The sequence below is a fragment of the Sciurus carolinensis genome, chromosome 6, assembly GCF_902686445.1.
Source record: "Sciurus carolinensis chromosome 6, mSciCar1.2, whole genome shotgun sequence".
Classification (NCBI taxonomy): Eukaryota; Metazoa; Chordata; class Mammalia; order Rodentia; family Sciuridae; genus Sciurus; species Sciurus carolinensis.
The window spans coordinates 138464731-138485339 of NC_062218.1; the positions used below are offsets into that span (position 1 = coordinate 138464731).

Genomic DNA, 20609 nt, shown 5'->3' on the forward strand with positions numbered 1-20609 from the left:
TGAAAGCCCTGTTCCTCACATTTGAGAAGTTTATAAACCAAGGGGGAAGGGAAGAATGAGGATAAAGTATTCAGTAGTTTCTAATGAGGCAGTTCGTTCCTGTAAGAAAAAATGATACTTGATTCTTGGATTGGGCCTGGTGGGGTTAGAGGAAATAAACATTTGAGAGTTTCATATTGCTGATAAAGAAAATATATCTAGCTCAGAGAGGTAAATACTTGTACAGGGTTATATAATTAAGAAAGTGATATAGCCAGGATTTGAAGGTAGAACTATTTTAGTACTTTTGTTTCATAGACTATAGCACAGGGAAGGGTAATAGGGAAGAAGGAATCGGAATTGGCACTCAAAGTTTAGGAGTGGAGGATATAAATTCAATTATGATTAAGAGGAAGAAAAGTAGAAGCCTGCTAGCTGACAGACGTAAGTCCAAAGAGGATACCTGGTGGCAAATCCTAGAAGGTTGTACTCTTTAGACCTGAAGGCGGACCTCAGAGGTCTTACAAATGAACCTCTCTAGATAAGCATAAAAAAGGAGTTTATCTCTTTCTGGAGAGAGGGTCTTCATTTTCTAAGTGATTTTTAAATGATTAGTAATGGACCTGGAACCCCCCCCTTTATTATGGCCTATAACTAATTAAACTTCATTTTTAAGCATTTAAAATTATATTTTCAAATTATACCTTATAAAAATAATCTCAGATATCCTCTTTTAAAAATCCAGTTCAAAATACATGAAAGGTTTGTCATTTCCATTCTTAAAATTTTAAATGGAGTGGGTCCCACCCAGGGTATCATGGTTTGTTCAATTATGAATAACCTCTATCTCATATTGTATATGTAGCTTTATGTGTTTATATAAACAATAAAAAGGTGTGATACCCAAAGTTTCCAGTTTATCTTCAACCTTTCCTGTTCTACTACTGCTTTCTAACTTGCATTTAAAAATGTTTAATCAGCTTACATCTTAAATCTTTGTTTGAATCCATATATTTTTAAAGTTTTTTTGTTGATGAACCTTTATTTTATTTATTTATATGTGATGCTAAGAATCGAACCCAGTGCTTCACACATTAGGCAAGCACTCTTACCACTGAGCTACAACCCCAGTCCCAGAATCCATATGTTCTTCTAGATAACCCACCATTCTTCACCTGCTTACATCCATGTTTCCTATAAAGAACGCTTTATGCTTTCTCACCCTCCCCCACTAACACACACCTACACACATGTATGCACATGCACACATACAATCTGGCTTCAACTTTTATTCTCCATTGACACTGTCCTCAGGCTACCAACAACTTTTTACCCCACCACCCCAGGTGTACTCTGCAACTGAGCTACATTCCCAGTCCTTTTCATCTTTTATTTTGAGACAGTTCTCCCCAAGTTTCTCAGGCTGGTCTTAAACTTGTGATCCTCCTGCCTCAGCCTTTCAAGTTGCAGGGATCATAGGCTTGCATCAGCACCATGCCCAGCTATTAGCAACCTTTCTTTTCTTTTTTGTACAAGGGATTGAACACTGAGCTATACATACCCAGTCTTTTTATTTTTTATTTTGAGACAGGGTCTTGCTAGGTTGCTTAGGGCTTTGCTAAGTTGCTGAGGCTGCCTTCTAACTTTCAGTCCTTTTGCCTCAGCGTCCCAAATTGCTGGGATTATAGGCATGTGCCACAATGCCCAGCTCCAGCAACCTTCTTGATGTTAATCTAAGGGGTATTTTTCAGTTCTCATCTTGCCCAACTTCTTCCGGCTGATGATATTACAAACTGGTTCACTACTCTTTTTCTGAAAGCCTCCAGGAAGGGGTGATCTCTCTGAAATATTGTTTTCCAGGCTTTCATCTCATCTCTAGCACACTCTTCTATTTCTTCTCAAGACTACTTTTTCTCTGCTCAATCTTTTAAGTTTTGGTACTTCTTGGGGTTCTGTTCTAGGGCCCCTTCTCATACAATGCAAACTTGCCCTGTGTGATCTCATTCACCTGTAGCTTTACCACCCCTGTGCAAAGTGACTCCAAATCTTTGTCTCTTAACTACCATGGATATTAGTTATAAACATGTGTGATGACTTCCCCTACATCTTTCATTACCCTGTAACTCCATCCTGTATGGATTTTAAATATTCAAGCCATATGGTTTAGGATCAATCCTACCATTAGGAAGTTAAGTCAGTTAATGTTAGCACTCCCAATGTTGACATGTTGCTTGTTTCAGGAATGGGTCCAAGACCTAAAATGATGCTATTGGTTTAATAATCAGAGTTTTTCCTTAGAATGCTGGGACATAGACTTTTTCCTTATTCTTTTGGAGGAGAAAGGAAATCATCTCTTGTCCACAGTTAGAGATCCTGCCTAGGAATAGAATCTACACAGAGAAATTAGAGATGGGATAAGCAACTGAATTCTTGGACTTTGAGTTAAGCTTAATAGCAGAGCTCAGCTTAGCATACACAAGACCCTGGGTTTAATCCTTACACCAAAAAAAGAAAGGAAATTAAGTTCTTGATACCATTGTTGTAGTCCCTAGGGAAAGCCGTACCTGAACTATTCATCAACTTTAGATCCAGTTATGAGAACTGATTTCATTCTTTGTTTTTATAATCAAGACCTTTCTAGAATTGCCTACATTTGTTACAATGCCTTATAATTGCCTGGCAAATCCTGTGGTGTTTTGTTGCTGTTTGGTACCAGGGATCAAACCCAGGGGATCTTAACCACTGAGCCACTTCCCCAGCCCTTTTTTTAGTTTTTATTTTGAGGCAGGGTCTTGCTAATTTACTTAGAGCCTTGCTAGGTGGCTGAGGCTGGCTTTGAACTTGTGATCCTCCTCCGTCAGCCTCCTGAGCTGCTGGGATTATAGGCATATGCCACCATGCCTAGCACAAATCCTGATTTTTTTTTTTTTTTTTTTTTTTGTGGTGCTGGGGATCGAACCCAGGGCCTCGTGCTTGCAAGACAAGCACTCTACCAACTGAGCTATCTCCCCAGCCCTGATTTTTTTTTTCTTCCTAGACTGTAAGCTCCTTGAATGAAGAAATACCTTCTTCTTTATTGTATTTCTAGGTTCTAGCACAGCAGAACCTACATTAAGCATATTGTTTGAAAAATATTTGTTTAAAGAGGATTTGTCATGGAAGTGTGCCATTATATAAAAGGCCTTCTTTTGTACATTTTTAATAGAATTCAAGGTGAGGATTTCAAGCCAATTTATAATTTATAAGGTAAAGATTTGATTTCTTATCACAATCTGTAATAACTTGTTATTGACTTGTTGGTTCCTTAAGGGCAAGGACTGTATCTGTCTTGTTAATTATTGTATTCTTAGAACCTGGAACATAATAGGTAGTTAATTTTCAGTCCCTGTTAGGCAATTTTGATTAGCATATAAAATTCTCCAGTATGTCCATTCTTTAAAAAAGAAGGCAAACTAATTTTTCCCTTTTCCTCTTCCTCTGCACTCCACCTCAGCAGAGACTTTTCTACACTTGCTTTACCATTTCCTCTCTGCTCTGCTTTGAATTTATTTAAAGATGGACATAGTATCTTTATTTATTTATTTTTATGTAGTGCTGAGGATTGAACCCAGTGCTTCACACATGTGAGGCAAGCATTCTACCACTGAGCTACAGCTGCAGATGGCTGAACTTATTTTATTCAGGCTTTTGTGTACATCACTTCATTGAAACTGCTATGGTCAAGATTTCCATGTTGACAAATATAATGAACACTTAAATTTTCAGCAGCATTCAACACAGTTAACCCATTTGTCCTTTCAGGGTCATTTATTATTATTTTCAATCTTACTGCAGCTCCCTCTAATTCTCTCGTGTTGGGTCCTTCTAGACCTATAAGTATTGCCCTCTTTGAGTCATAATCCTTGACTTTTTTTCTGTATGTATATATTCTCTCTAGGAAAAATCAAACATTGCATTGTTTCAAATTCTATGTATGAGCGATGTCTTAAAAATTTCTCTTTCCAGTCCTGGCTTCTCTCATATAATCTACTTGAAATCTACACATTAGATGTCTAATAGACAATTCAAACTTAATTTTTCTATACATAGTATACTCAATCTTCCTTTTTAAACCTGTATTTTCCCTGGTCTTTTTTTAAAGTCAGAAAATGGATTAAGCTGCATAAGGCAAAAACATAGGAATTGTACTGGTTTTTCATTCCAATTAGAATTTTGGCCAGTTATGTCTCCAAAATAACTCATTTTGGCTGGGGCTGTAGCTCAGTGGTAGGGTGCTTGCCCCACCTGTGTGAGGCCCTGAGTTCAATCCTCAGCACCACATTAAAAAAATGAATGAAGAAATAAAGATATTTCTTAAAATAACTCATTAGTCACAATTAGTTTTCCCTTAAAGTGCAGGGAACCGCCAATTTTGTCTCTCTGCTTCCATTCTTAATCTGCTATAATTCCTTTCCCACAGAACAGCCAACGTAAAATCATAAATTGGATCACATCCTTCTGTTTGAAACTGACAGCTGGGTGCAGTGGTGCATGCTCCCAGCAACTGGGAGGCTGAGGCAGGAGGATTGCAAATTCAAGGCCAGCCTCAGCAACTTAGTTAGGCCCTAAGTTGGCTCAGTCACCCAACTTTTATATTTTCAGGAGGGTGATCTTGGAAGTAGGTGACAGAGACCATAGGCTGTTGGGATTTGGGATAGATTGAATCTACTGTTCTTGAGTGAGAGTGTAGGCCTTATGTCTATTTGTAACTCAACTGTTTCACATTCATATAACACAGCATAATTGAGTAGACAACAATTATGTCTTTCTCACATTTTCTCCTGACTGATTCCCTAAACTTCAGGACACCTCAGCTTCTCTGTGAGATATTTTAAGTAAAAGGGAAGAAGATATAATGTACATTGATACTGAACTTGAAAATATTTAAAATTAAGTGTGGTTGTTTTTTGTTATAAACTTGTATCATTTCAGTGAATTCTGCAATTTTATTATTATGCTGCAGTATAGGGAAAATGTGATGATGAATGTTAAGTAAATTAGTTTTTCTCTGTACCTTTGAAGTGTAAGACTGAGACTATAGAAATGAAGCTATTACATGATTAGAGAATATTAAATTATCTCTTATGTAAGCAGTGATGTTCTTTCCCTTACTATTAATATCTATAGTTACCCATGAAGTAATTTTTTCCTAAGATGAAAGCACACAAGGTTATTGTACTTGCAGACTTCCTTCTGAGGAGACCTGGAAGTACTCTTCTGTTCCAGCCAATGGACAGCCATTAGTCCTTACTGTTTTTCCCCCTATATAAGAAAGCTTTAACCTGTTTCTACTTGCACTCATTTAGAATAATGTGCTAGTGTAAAAACAAAATTTCCCCATGATTGCTTCGTTGATAGGATGTACATTTTTTGTTTTTTAAAAACTTGTGGACTTTATTCTTGTTTATAAAAATTTCATTCCATATTCAAACATTTTGTGAAAAAAAGTAGTTCATTTTACCATATTGAAAAATTTTTCAGTGTTTGACATCGGAGTCCAGGGGCTTATACGTATAAGCAATGTAGTTCTGCTATTTAAGCTGTATTACCCTGTAACTTCTGAAGCTTAGATAACCTACAGAGGACCTTTGAATGATTTTAACCTCCCCACCTCAGAAATACCTTCTCTCTGTTCCTGCCTCCCTGGGGATTGAACTGCCAGGGGTCCTTACCCACTGATCCACCCCCACTGGTCCATCCCCAAAGTGTTTCATTTTTTTATTTTTATTTTTATTTTTTGCAGTGCTAGGGATTGAACCCAGGGCCTTGTGCTTGCAAGGCAAGCACTCTACCAACTGAGCTATATCCCCAGCCCACATTTTTTTATTTTGAGACAGGATCTAAGTTGCTGAGGCTGGCTTTGAACTAGGGGATCCTCCTGCCTCAACCTCCCTAACCACTGGGATTACCAGGCTTGTGCTACCACACCCAGCTTCCCATTGCTCTTATTTCACTACGTACTTATTAATTTTACAGCACTAATCACCATCTGAAATTACCTTATTTACCATTTACCTAGAAAATTAGCTCTTTGTTTTACTGTGGATCCTAGTGCCTAGAACTTAAATGTTCGTGGAATGAAAACATTCACTTCTTAATCATCTATAATTAGTGCTTTTAAAAAATCTTAACATTGGAACTCATCATTGAGATATTAATTTTGCCAATTACCTTGTTTATGTTAGAGCCATTTATTTATAGCTTAAATTTTAGTGGCAAATCAGAGTTGTTGGCCACTTAAAGAAAATTAGGTTTATATGCCTAGTTAAGTGAAATTCTTAGAAAAGCATGTTTATCTAACCTTCCAAACACATACCAGTTATTTCCAGACATCGACATTGCATCCCGTTGTACTAAATTCCTGTGCTGGAGGTGGGGAGTAGGTGAATGGATGGGGTGCTAATAATGTGCAAGACTAGTTTGATTTGAACCCTGACATGTTTTACCTCTCCGGGTTTAATAAGACTGTAAGGTCATTTATGAACCATGTTTTCTTCCTTTTTTTTTTTTTTCTTTCGGTGGGGGAAATTTCTCCCCCATCATTTGGTTACGATTCCATAATTCCTCCTTTCCTGACACCGAGACATTAAGTCATTAAGATATACTTTAAATTTTGTGAAGTTCTGATCTCTGTTCTTCCTCACGCTGCCCAAAGACTTCATGCTATGCAAGTGGTCTCCCACTGAGCCAAAACCCAGCACTGCCGAAAACCTTTTTTTTTTTTTTTTTTTTTTTTTGGTGCTGGGGATCAAACCTAGGCCCTCATGCATGCGTTGCAAGTGCTCTATCCCTGAGCTACACTCTCAGCTCCTAAAGTTCTAAATAATTAACGTAAGGGGTTAGATATTCATACATAGATGCTTTCTACAGCTTCTTGCCTCCATTGGTTTTCCTTGTGATTTTGTTTCTTGCTACTGAAACTGGCCTAACTCCTGAGCCTCCAATCGCTCGCTTTTCCCAGAAACTAATTCCCGGAGGGATTCTAAACTCTATAAAGGAAACTAGAGCGGCTGCCTAAGCCCTTGGACTTCTTTCCTGTTAGCCATGACTGTGACGGCAGTACTGGCTCATGGCCGCCGGGCTGGCTATGGGAGAGCCCGGGTTCCTGGGCTTGCCCTGGCCGCGGAGCCTTCTCTGCACTACAGGCTACCGGATTAAGGTGTGATGTAGAACCAGGGTCGGCGGCGGGGAACGGTCGGTTGCCCTTGGTTCCCTAAGCACCTATGTCTTGGGTGCGTCTTCGTCCCGAAGTCACTGGCGTCGACCCTGTGCGTCCCCAATAGCTCCAGTTACTGACAGCTTCACCTAGGACGTGAACCTGAGGCGCTTTCTCCCGGGAATCCAACCACCTTGCGGTCCTCTCCCCACCGCGCACGCCCCGCCCCCTAAGCTGCCGCGTGATGGGATCCACCCGCTAGCCTATCGGAGCCGGCTCCGCCCCACGCCCCCGCCTCGTTCTCCCCCCCGCTTCGTGCGTCGCCACGTGATGCGGCTCACTGCCAGCCAATGAACGCCGGCCTCGCCTCGCGCCCCGCCCCGCGCGCCGTGGCCGTTTGAAGTGACTAATTTCTGTCATATGACTGAGGCGCCCATGGGGGTGGCGGGGCGGCTCTAGAAGCGGGGGCCTAGCAAGCACCCAGCCGAGCGACCCCGGCCTGGCGGTGGCTAGCATGGCCCCTACGCTGTTCCAGAAGCTTTTCAGCAAAAGGAACGGGCTGGGCGCGCCCGGCCGAGACGCCCGGGACTCGGATTGCGCGTTCAGGTAGGGCGCTGCGGGGCGGGGGGCGCGGAGCGTTGGCCTGTGAGCTCCATGAGTGTTGGGGCCTTTGGTGTTCAGGCCGATGCGGCAGCTTTGCTCTGGGTCGGGGTCCTGGTCCACGGTGGGGTGGGGTCAGCTGCGGACTGGAGGGTTGGAGGTCCTACCTCCCCACTGCACTCCTAGTCGTTGCCCCTTCCCCCTTTCTGGGGTTGGTTTGTTTACGTCTTGCCTGCAGCCACGCGCGGCTCCTCTTCGGACCCAGCACCGCGGCCTAAGCTTTTGGGTGCACGCGCCTTCCTGGCCGCGAGGAAAGTTGGGCGCGGGCTGGATTGGACCTCAGCCGCGGTCCTCCGGGCCGAGGAGTTCTCCCCTCCTCCCCGTGACCAGTCGCCCTCTGGCAGCTCCATTCCAGCTTGGTTGGCGTTGTGGAGAGAGTAGCACGTTTGGCCATCCTTTGGAGTGTAGAAAGGGCTGGAGGCGCGAGTGGGCAAGGTGCCGTTCTTTCAGGTTTCTTGGAAACTAAAATTGGAACTGTGCGGTTGCCGGACTGAGCGACTTTAATGTTATCGAAGGAGAAATATGATACCTAAGAGGTTAGAGTTACTACTGACGAGACTGAAGTAGGACTAAGTCAAGTGAAGTCGGATGTTAGAATTGGCAGTAGAATTTTACCCCTTGCAACTGTTACCGAAAAGGAGTCTTTAAGAATAAAAACGATAGCAAAATATTTTGTGATATTATAGGCTTTGTTAAGTTTTGGATGCTGTACCTGTTGCTGGTAGAATAGCTTTTTATGATGGTTGGATTTGGTACAAATTTGGATTGAAAGTAAACTTTAGCTGTGAAACTACATTTGAAGGAGATAATTGTGTGTCTTCCAAAATTCCTTCATACTTATTGCAGTGTGGAAACTTGCAAGTAGAACTAGGCCAAATGTCAGCCATCACTCAATTGGTAGGATAGCAGAAAGCCTAGTTATCCAGTAATAGTAGGAAAAAATGAAAATCTGTCAAATTTTGCAACAGGTACAAGTATGCAATGATTGTGTACCACACTGGTTTTAAAGATTTTAATATTCCTATTCACTCTCTTTCATAAATGCAGGTCACGGTCAGGAACCATTCAGTACATATATGTAGAATTGTAATATTAAATGGGAAGAAATTTAACTGACTTTTAGAGGAAGAAAAATTTCTATTGTGAACGTCTTGGAAAGTACTTACTTAAAGGCAGTTTTCTAAGTTTTGATCTTTTCCATTGAAGAGTGAATGCCTTGGCATGCTCACCTGACTTACATTAAACATTTCTTTAGAACTTTTCCTTTGAAAAATGAAAGTCAATCTAGATAACACTACATTGAGATATCCAGTAACTCAGGAGACAAGAGGAAGCAGGTTCTAGAGGAATACTTAAAAGTTCACATTTAAATAGGCAATTGTTTACTATTTCTGAGCAAAGACTGACTTTGGATACCCAAGTTTACAAGGGTTTCAAGTCACTGATGTGAAAACTTTTTTGTCTAATTTTTTAAAATGTAAAGTCTGCTGTGTAGTTGTGTAATACTTTACAGTTGCCAAAGAACTTTCTCCTCTGATGTTTCACAACAACCTTGTGAGATAGGGCAAGTCACGGTATAGATAACTATATAAACCTTTTTCTGTGGAAGCCCAGTAATTGCAGTACCTCATAGAAATAATCGCTATTAAAATGTGGAAAAAATGAGAACCCTGGTTAACATCACACCGTTAGTGACTTCTAGATCTAATCGACCAGGTCTTTTTTTTTTTTATTTCAATGCTATAATTTGTATACAATAGAACATACATACATTTTATGAGAACAATTCTGAGTTTTATTGTATGTACACATATGTACGTACCTACTACCCCAGTAAATTTTAGCACACTTCTATGACTCAGAATGTTCCTTCATGCTCCTTTGTAGTCAGCCATTAATCCTTATTAACCCAACTTAAAAACTAATCTGCTTTGTTATTAGTTTTGTGTTTTCTAGAATTGTATGTGAATGTAATCTACTGTTATATGTCTGATTTATTTTCCCCAGAAATGATGATTTTGAGGTTTCTCCACATTGCCTTTATTAGTGGGTCCACCCACCCTTCTTATTGCTGAATGGTATTCCACTGTATTCAGTTGTATGAATATATCCAAAATTGTATGAATATATCCAAAATTGTTTATCCATTCATTAGTTGGAGCACATTTGTTTTCAAATTTGGTTTATTATTATCCATTCTACTGTGAATATTTGTGTACAAGTCTTTATTTGGAAATATATTTCTCATTTCTTTTGGTCAGATATCTAGAAATAGGATTGCAGTATCAAATGCTGTTTGTATAACTTTTTTAAAAATTATCAAACTCATTCCACAATAGTTTTATTTTATATTCTCAGTAACAGTGTATGAAATTTACAGTTGCTCCATAGTCTCTCCAGTACTTTATTAGTCTTTTTAAAAAATTAAATAAATTTTTTATTGTGGTAAGAAACATGTCATATAACATTAACTATTTTAACCATTTTTAAATCTTTTGATTACAGCCATTTGAGGGGCGATAGTGGTATTTTCTTGTGGCTTTAATTTACATTTGCCTAAGGTTGTGTTCAGCATCTTTAAAGTAACCCAGGTTTTTTGTTTTGTTTTGTTTTTTGTATCAGGGATTGAACCCAGGGGCACTTAACCATTGGCACAGCCCTTTTTTATTTTGAGACAGGGTCTCACCATGTTGCTTAATGCCTTGCTAAGTTGCTGGGGCTGGCTTTGAACTTGGAATCCTCTTGCCTCAGCCTCCTGAGCATCTGGAATTACAGGCTAACCCAAGCAGGTTTGAATAGACTAAAATTTACTTTTTATTCCAGGTTACCATGGTTTTCTTTCTAAAATTCATTTTGTTTGTTTTGTTCTAGTCAACTTAAGTTGTTAAATCAAGCAAGAGCGCAGTTAGATATTGGCAACTAACTTTAACTCTTAAGAGGCATTTCCTGCAGTAACCAGTATATGGGGTCCATTGGTGATAAGTCCTTAAGTAGGATTCTAGGATGAGAGATAGTTTTGATAAAGATGCCACAGGGACCTTCCAATATATTCTTTCATGGTTATTCCATTGGAAAAGATGGCCAAGGACCACCACTTTCCTTTTAGTCTTTACTCTTAGAACTCTTGCCTCATAGATTTCTATGGGCTTTTCTTACCTAAGCTTCTGGAGATGGAAATGAGTTTGAAAGATATAGGGAGGCTGTTTTTTCAGTTACTTAGAGAATTGAAACAGTAATTTATTTATGCCTTTTAAATAGTTTGGCAAAGAAGGTGCTCTCTAGAAGATATGTTTTCTCCATTAGGCTGCTTTCCAGTAGAAGTAAGAATTATGTGTAAACCTAGTAACTGCAGTTTGTATAAAAAGGAGTGCTTAAATTATTTTTTTTTTAATTTGGTGTAGAAGGTTTAAAGTGAAATTTTTACAGGACATAATTCATGTTTTGCTCAAAAAAACAATTCCTGTTTTTGTTATATTCTTTAGAAACATGTTTTAGTGTCTGTAGGAGAGAATTTTTATGTTCGTGTGTGTGTGTGTGTGTGTGTGTGTGTGCGCGTGCATGCATGTATGGTTCTGAAGGATTGAACCCCATGGGTGTACTCTACCACTGAGCTACATCCCCAGCCCTTTTTACAATTTTTTTTTTTGAGACAGTGACTCCATGCTAAATTGCTAAGACTGGCCATCCTCCTACCTCAGTCTCCCAAGTAACTTGGATTACAGGCATGTACCACTGCCTGACTGTAGGAGGTATTCTTTTTCTATCGTAGCAACCTTTTAATTGGTCTTTACCAAACACTTCATACTTGGAAAAAAAACAACAACAACAACAAATTCTTAACAAAGTCCAAACTCCTCGACTTGACATGTCATCCTGTAGAGTTGTACCTGATGTGTTGGACCTGAGTTCAGATTCCTGACCTAGCAGTATTTGTATATAACTTAGGGAAGCATTATCATGTAGTCATTAAAGGTGAAGTGTGTGGTGCAGGGTCAGGGGGTGTTTGTGTCTTTTGGTTCTAAAATCAGACTGCTTGTTTTTAAAACTGAGTTCTGGCATTTAATCACTGAGTCCTCAGACTCTGTTCTCTTATTTTGAAATTCTACAAGTAGTACATCTATCTAGATCTCCTTTGTCTCAGATCATGTCATTCAGGAGACAGACTACTCCAGGATTTCCAGCAAAAGCCCTGATTTCTTTGTTGCTTATATCAGCACTGAATTTACTCATGATCACTGATTGGTTTAGGTCTAGGTGAGGGCAATGGAGTTACTCTGGTTGTGGTAGTATACCCAGAGCTAGTAGCACAAAATGGTGGTTGAAGTAGGGTGGTAAATACTGGAAAGAGAGTCCTAGTGTTTATTGCATCTATTGTCAGAGTTATTTTGCAGATTAAATGGGATGGTGGACCCTCAAATTCCTACCCTCCCTCATCCTCCAGTTTCTCCTTGTTCTGGTTCCTTCTTTCAGATGTGGAGTTTGATTTGGATGATTTTTTTTTTATTTTTTATTTTTAGATGTTGATGGGTCTTTATTTTATTCATTTATTTATATATGGTGCTGCGAATCGAACCCAGTGCCTCACCCATACTAGGCAAGTGCGCTACCACTGAGCCACAACCGCAGCCCCTGTTTCTTGAAACAAATCTGGTCTGTGTGTTTATGTGTTATTTGAAATACTGTGGCTATAGTCTGTCTTTAAAAAAAAAAAAAAAAAAAAAAAAAAAAAACTCCAGAAGAACCTATATTTCCCTGCTGTGGCAGTTTTTGTTTTGTTTTTGGTGTGTGTGGCAGTGGGAATAGAACCCAGGCCCTCACATATGCTGGGCAAGCATTGTCCCACTAAACCACATCCCCAGCCTGTTGCAGCTATTTCCCCATACTGGGGACTGAACCCATTGTCTCACATGCTAGGCAAGTGCTTTACCACTAAGCTATATCCCCGACCCTTTTATTTTCTTTTGAGACAGGATTGCACTAAGTTGCACAGATTGACCTGGAACTTTCAATTCCTGCCTTAACTTTCCAGGTGGCTGAGATTACAGGGGTGTGCTACTGCATTTTTATGTATTTATATTCTTTAAGTTCCATAAGGGCAGGCCTCCATCTACCTTGTTCAGTGTTGTAGTTTTGGTACCTGCCTCAAAGAAGACAGTTACTAAATATTTGAAAAATGGAGAAATAAAAACAGTTCACTGAATTGAAGAAGTTGATTTAACAGACCTGTTTGGGTTATTTTCCTAAAGCTATTCATTTAATGAGTGATTTAAGCAGGGTTTTTTAAAACATTGTTTGCCAATGTAAAGGATAATTTCATTACCTTGATTTTTCTTTTTTTAAGATTGCAAGGATGGCCTTCTTTTCCAGAATAGATTGTATCCTTCATTTGTACCCCTCATAACATTTAGTACAATTAATGGGTATACACATTTGTGCACACACATATGAGTAGATATCTTCCCTGTCGTGATTATTTGCCGAAAAGAATGAATAAATAATGGACTTTCCTTGGAAATGACAGTTTTTAAGAACACAGGAGTTTGCCAGGTGCTGTGGGAATCTCTTTTCCTTTTGAACATTCTGAGTCCTTTTATGATTAAGAGGACCTTATAGGGAACTGGAACAGTATTTTAACAGCCTCTTTAGGGATACAGCCAGAACCCTAAGGACCTACTTCCTTGAGCATACATTGCCCAATATTGAGTTTCCCTGGACATAATAGCATTTTATTCCATGTCTCTCCAAATGTGGTTGTCTACTTTCATGTACTTCTGCTTCTCTCTAATGTAATCCTAGTGGTTAGAGTGGCAGAATTGGTGTCAAGAACATGTGGATTGACCTGGGGTTTTTGTCTCAGTAGTAGAGCATTTGCCTTGCACATGTGAGGCACTGGGTTTGATCCTGGCACCACAGTAAAAAAATAAATAAAGGTATTGTGTCCATCTACAACTAAAAAGTATATATATAAATATGAATTCTAAAAAAAACGTGGATAATGAGCCATTTCAGTTTGTACAGTTATGGTTGCATTTGGGGGATGCAGCTGTTAGGTTCTTTGAGGCTTTTTAACCTGTTCTTTACCTTGTTGTGCTCTGTTATATAATTTTTTAAAGATATCCTTAACAAAAAAATGCAGATTATGAGATTAATGAGGTGAATCGAATAGACTGTTGATGGAACTTCTAAAATATGGTTTTTATGTTAATTCTTATTATATTATATAAAAAGCTAGATTAAGTTGTTACTCCAGTTCCCCATAAAGTCCACTTAACAATCTTATAAGATCCAAGAACCCAGAATGTTCAAAATGAAAAGAAATCCACACCATCTGGAAACCTCCGCTGTTCTTAAAACTGATTTTGCAAGTCTAACAGTGTCTTCATTCTATTTTTATGCATGGTTGACAGTCTGGTAGTTACAGAATTCTAGGTTAAGAATCGTTTTAACTCAGAAATTTGAAGAAATTGCTCTGTTGTCTTCTGGCTGTCAGGATTATGTTGGAGAAGTGCAAAGATATAACTCTAACTTATGAAGCTTTTTGGAATTTTCAGTTTTCTTTTTATCTTCAATTAGAATTTCAGAGTGATGTGCATTTTTTGTTGTTGGAGTTTTTTGGTTTTTAATTTGCTGATACTTGCTGGGCTTTTCAAGCTGAAGATACCTTAGTTCTGGGAAATTCTTATATGATTTCTTTAATTTCATCTACTTTCTGGAACTTGTATTAGTAAGATCCTTCAGGGATAGCCTCCTATATCAAGTTTTTTTTTTTTAAATTTGTTCTTTTTAGTTATACATGACAGTAAAGTATATTTTGACATATGTGTACAAACACGGAGTATGTATTATTCTAATTAAGATCCCAGTTTTGTGGTTGTATATGATGTGGAGATTCACTGTGGTATAGTCATATATGTACATAGGAAAGTTATGTCAGATTCATTCCACTATCATCCTTCAAGCTTCTTGTTTTTTCTTTTATTCTCTCTCCCACTTTTAATCTTAGCTTTCTGGTCTATTTCTGGAAATTTCAGCCAGCAGTATATTTTCACTGAATTTTTATGTGTTTATTTATTTCAGCTATCATATTTATAATTTCTACATGCTCATTCTTTTTTATTTATTATTTTTTGATTCATTGTACACAAATGGGGTACAACTATCATTTCTCTGTTTGTTCACGAAGTAAAGTCACATCGTTTGTGTAATCATACATAACATGGGATAATGATGTTTGTCTCATTCTGTTATCTCTCCTCCCCCCCCCCTCATTTCCCTGTACACAATCCATCCTTCATTCTTCCCTTACTCCCCCCGTCCCCCGTTATGTATCATCATCCACTTATCAGAGAAAACGTTCAGGCTTTGGTTTTTTGGGATTGACTTATTTCACTTACCATGATATTCTCCAACTCCATCCATTCACCTGCATTATGTCATAATTTTATTCTTTATGGCTGAATAATATTCCATTGTGTATGTATACCACAGTTTCTTTATCCATCTATTGAAGGGTATCTAGGTTTAGTTCCACAGTCTAGCTATTGTGAATTGAGCTGCTATAAATATTGATGTGACTGCATCACTGTAGTATGCTGATTTTAAGTTCGTTGGGTATAGGCCAGGGAGTGGGGGTAGCTGAGTCAAATGGTGGTTCCATTATGAACTCATTCTTGTGCATATTCTCCTGTTTTCAAAACTGTGTCTCTACCTTTTTCTCATAAATCTTTAATAAGCTTGGTTCTGGTTTTGGACATTTTCCAGAGAGAATACACATCTATTTTGTGTAAAGAAAACAGAGAAGGTAAACCTCACAGTATATGGACTTCGCCCTTGCATTTACTTTTTTTTTTTTTTTTTTAGTACTGGGGATTGAATTTAGGAGCACTCAACCACTGAGCCACACCCCCAGCCCTATTTTGTATTTTATTTAGAGTCAGGGTCTCACTGATGAATTGCTTAGTACCTCGCTTTGAACTCATGATCCTCCTGCTTCAGCTTCCTAAGCCGTAGAATTACAGGTCTGCACCACTGTGCCCAGCTATGCATTTACTTTTTTTCAGTTTGTAATGTAGAATTTTTGCACTGCCAGAGAATCCAAAGAAAGAAGTGCTACAATGGGCAGCCTCATCCAACCATTACAAATTGTATTAAAACCTGAGCTGGGTATGGTGGTGCACACATGTAATACCAGCTTCTCAGGAGACTGGGGCAGGAGGATTGCAAATCTGAGGTCAACCTCAACAACTTAGTGAGACCCGTCTCAAAAAATAAAAAGGACTGAAGGTATGTTGCAGTGGCAGAGCACCCTGGGTTTAATCCCCAGCAACTAAAAAACAAATTTTTTAAAAACTTGATTCATGTGCAGTTTGATAAATTCACAATATTTTTTAAAAGTTACAACAAGAATTGTAATTTAAATCTGCTTCAAGTCTTTAGATTCTAGTACAGCATGGCATTAAATAATATCTTCAGGGGCTGGGGTTGTGACTCAGTGGTAGAGCGCTTGCCTCGCATGCCCGGGTTCAATCCTCAGCACTACATAAAAATAAACAAAGTAAAGGCATGCTGTCAGTCTACAACTACAAAAAAAATTTTTTTTAATTAACATCTCCACCTATTCATCTCATTTGTTCCACAATAACATAACTCCCAACAAAATTTTGTTGGAAAAAGTACATACTTCTCAGGGAGAATGTGTAGTTCAGTGATCAAGAGATTACTTGTTAAGGTTTTGGGTTCACAAATTAAGTCTCCAGTATAACCAACAATCTCTTGTTTTGTTTAATCATCCAGCCTCTCCTTGTTTGGTTAAGCAGATGTATCCAAAGGGAGACAACAAATAATGACAATATTATTGCTCAGAAGCAGTTGGCAGATTCTGTCAGAAAATACTATAGGGGGTTGGGGTTGTGACTCAGTGGTAGAGCATTTGCCTAGCATGTGTGAGGCACTAGGTTAAGTCCTCAGCACTGTATATAAATAAATGAATAATAAAGAAAAAGATCCATCAACAACAACAATAATTAAATTATTTAGGAGTCCAGTTAATGTGCTGACACTTTTATGAAGACTGAACTCCTATACAAAAATGATCCCACACCAGGACTATTTACTTATTTGCTTCATTCTTTCCACTAGTGAAGTCTACAACTCCTGCTCTTAGCATTTATTTTAGAGAAATCCAGACTCTGCATCAAGTGGTCACATATCATTTTGAGATATTTTTATTGAACCAAAGATACAAGACTAGGAAATTGCCAGATTATCTCATTAGGTGGAAAGACACTTCTCAGTAATCCTGGGTAGGTTCCTCAAATCCCTTTTAAGGATTAAATTCTAGTTTAACTACATAGTTTAGTAATATGTAGACTTTTGTTCTTACACCTCTCCTCCACATTCCAAGGCCTTTGCTTCCCAGGTGTTCTTAGGGGAGGAATCTTTTGGTTCTGCATTGATACTCCCATATATTGACCTTTAGTTTGTTAAGTTACTTCTGTTTTTTGAAAACTTGGTTGCTAGTTTTCATCTTTGAAATATTTATTGAAATTCTATATTCTATTCTCTTAATTTTTAAAAGATATATGATATATATCATTTTCTGTCATTTTAGTGGGATTTGAATCAGTGCACTTTAATGTTGATTTCCTGAAAATCTTGAATGCTTTTTATTATAAAAAGATTCAAAGAGAGAAGTAAAGGGAATATAAAATAACATTTACCATTAACTAGATTTCACAGATATCAACATTTTAAAAAAATTTTAATTCTTTTCCCTACTTTATTCAAAACATGAATACTATTTATGGGTTCATTTTGTTGTTGTTGAAGTGTTTTAAAGCAAATTATAAACTTCCTGTCTTTTCACTTATAAATATTTGAGTATGAATCTCTAAAAAAATTGTCTAAAAATGAACAGTGTTTAATATTTAATGATTAGTTCATACCCAGTTTTCCCAGATTGTGCTAGAAATGTTTCTTTTGAGTTGTGTTTCAAGTAGGATTCTACTAAGGTTCATCATATTCATTTGTCTGTAGAATGTTCTGTAATTTGGATTTGGCTATTATTTCCTCCTCATGGTATGCTTTACCTTGTTCCTCTCTGCACCTTCTTTTCTTCATCATCATCATCAGTCTTATTATTTTCATTGGAAGTTAGATCTAGAGGCTTGATTGGATTCAGATACAGTTTTTGTTTTATTGCACCAAGACTGCTTCATTGGTGGTATTTTGTAGTTGGTATTACATTTCACCAGGAAGCACATAATCTCTAGTTGTCCCATTTTTAGTGGTGCTAAGGTTGATCAGTAGGTTCAGATGGTGTTACCCTGATCCCCTTCATTATAAGGTTGCCCATTAATCTTTCAGTTAATGGTTTTAGCCACCACTAATGATGATCACTAAATTAATTTTGTCAGTGATTTTCAAACTTTAGTATGCATCAGAATTTCCTGGAGATCTGGAAAAGCTCAGAATGATTGGTTCCATCCCTAAGAACTTGTAGGTCTGACAAGTTGTTTAGTTAATGTTGCTGGTGTGAGGGCTAAACTTGGAGATCTTTTGTAGTATTTCATTAAGGTGTGCAAATGATTTGCTAATTATCTTTTTCTGAAATTTGAAGGAAAGGCAGTATATTTTATTTACCAGTTTTTCAAATAATCATTTGGCATTCTGGCAGCTTTCAGAGATGATCAGTGAGATTTTTTTAGTTGATGTTTATTTTTGTGTATTTTCAATTTGTTATAGTCACTGTGTTTTTTGGTGAGCCATCTTTGGCCAGTGGGAGTCCTTTGAGATTGTTTGCTATGTCTTTTGACATGACCTTAATAGTCTTTCAAGCACTACAACGTATATTTCCAGGTGTATTTCTGCCTCAGGGACCTTTTCCCCAAGGATCCACCTCCTTTTGGCTCTAGTAGTATTTAGTGACCATTTCCTGTATTCCAGAGGTCTTCATTACTGTCACTGATTGTCATTATTCCTAGGTCTTTTCTGAGGCTAAAGCTAAGACATATAATATTTTTATTGTTCTTAAAAAATAAAAACAGTTACCACTGATATTTTCAATTCTAATTAAATTTTACAGTGCATAAATTTAACTTTTAAAACTTATTTCTGTCTCCTGTGCTGAAAATTCTTGTTTTCTAACAGCACTGTGCTTACTTGTTTATTTTATAACATATGTAATAGTTTAAGAATAACACTATCACTGTTATTACTAGCTATAAAACCATTGAATGTAGTTTGTTTCATTGAAATGCTTTTTGTTTTTAGTTTCTATCCTTTGTTTTAAAGCCTTTTGAAATAATTCTTCTCTGTATAGTTAAGTCACCAAGTGAATATAATAAATTTCTTTTAATCTTTGATGGCTTTTTGTTTTGCTTTCTAAAACATATATGATTCTAACATCAAAACTTTAAAACAAAATGATCCAAGTAATTTTAGACTCCATTCCTATCTCCTCTCTTGTTTTCTTCTTCCCCATACTAATCATTTTTGTTTTGATTTTTATCATTTCTTTTTGAAAACGTTAGTAAATATTATCTTCTCCCCATTTTTAATGAAAAGGTATTGTTCTGTTAAAATTATTTTATACTTAGCTTTTTCACTTAATAGATAATGTAGATCACTCTGTATCAGTTTATAGAGATCATCTTCATTCTTTTTTTTTAATCAGTACTAGGAATTGAACCCAAGGCCTTACATAATTTAGCTCTGAGCTCTACTTCAACCCCTCTTTGTTCTTTTTAACAGCTGCAGGGTTTTCATATCATTTCATTGAGTGGGTATAATAATTTATTTAACCAACTTTTTATTGATAATTTGGTTGTTTACCATCCTTAAACTGTTAAAAATAATACTGCCATTTATATAACTTTTTCTACCTGAATACTCCATCCTCCATTGTACATATAACTTAATGGTACTTTTGAGTTACATTGTATTTAATAATTCATAGGATTATCCTTTTATTCTCTATTCTGCATTTACCTTATAAAACTTAAGCTAACATCATGTAATCTTTCCAACATCATAAAAACTGGATTGCAGAGATGGATGCTTTGATTTGCAGCTACAGGGTCTTTCAGGCCTAGAAAGAATTAAGAGGGGATGTAAATTAGCAAATTCAACGACAGTTGTAAGAGAAACAGCAGTAGATTGTAAATATTTTATAATAGTTGAATTTTTCTTTAGTTTATCCCATTGCTGTTCTCTATTCCTCCCCTTTTTAAAGTATACTTTATTGAAAGTATAAACGTATTCAGGAAAGAGTGTGAATCATAAACATACAGTTCAGTACATTTTTTCAAAGTGAATACACTTATGTAATCAGCTCCCCGATGTAGAAACATTACCAGTATCCTAGAAGCCTATCTCATTTCCCTTTTTAGCCCTCCCTCACGTCTCTCCAGTGCAACCTTTATCCTGACTTCTTAACACTGTAGATTAGTTTTGTCTGTTTAACTGTGTGTAAATGAGATCATGTTATAATCATGTAGTTGGTCTTGTGTTTGACCTCTCAAGATGTTTCACATTTGATCATATTATAACATGTAATAGTAATTGTTGCTGTATGGTTGTTTTTGTGTGATTACACAACAATTTGTTCTGTTATTGATCGGGAATTATTTCTAACTAAAAGATTATTTCTGTTTCCTGTAAGAAGAGTGCTCTTATGAATATTCTTATATTTGTCTTTTGGTGGACAGATGCTAAATACTTTAATTGACAGTTTCTCTTCAGCATTTCTTTGTTAGGAGGAGTGTATACTCTATGA

The 20609-nt window shown here is 37.4% G+C and overlaps 1 protein-coding gene across 2 annotated transcripts in view; it reads left to right on the top strand.

The window, feature by feature from the left end:
* The first annotated feature begins 7607 nt into the window (after window positions 1-7607).
* Fnip1 (folliculin interacting protein 1) overlaps window positions 7608-20609 on the top strand; it is a 104857-nt gene continuing 91855 nt past the window's right edge. For both annotated transcript variants that reach the window (XM_047556040.1, XM_047556041.1), the window contains exon 1: window positions 7608-7780. In XM_047556040.1, the coding sequence (XP_047411996.1) occupies window positions 7689-7780 (92 nt within the window). In that variant the 5' untranslated portion in view covers window positions 7608-7688. The remainder of the gene's footprint in view (window positions 7781-20609) is intronic.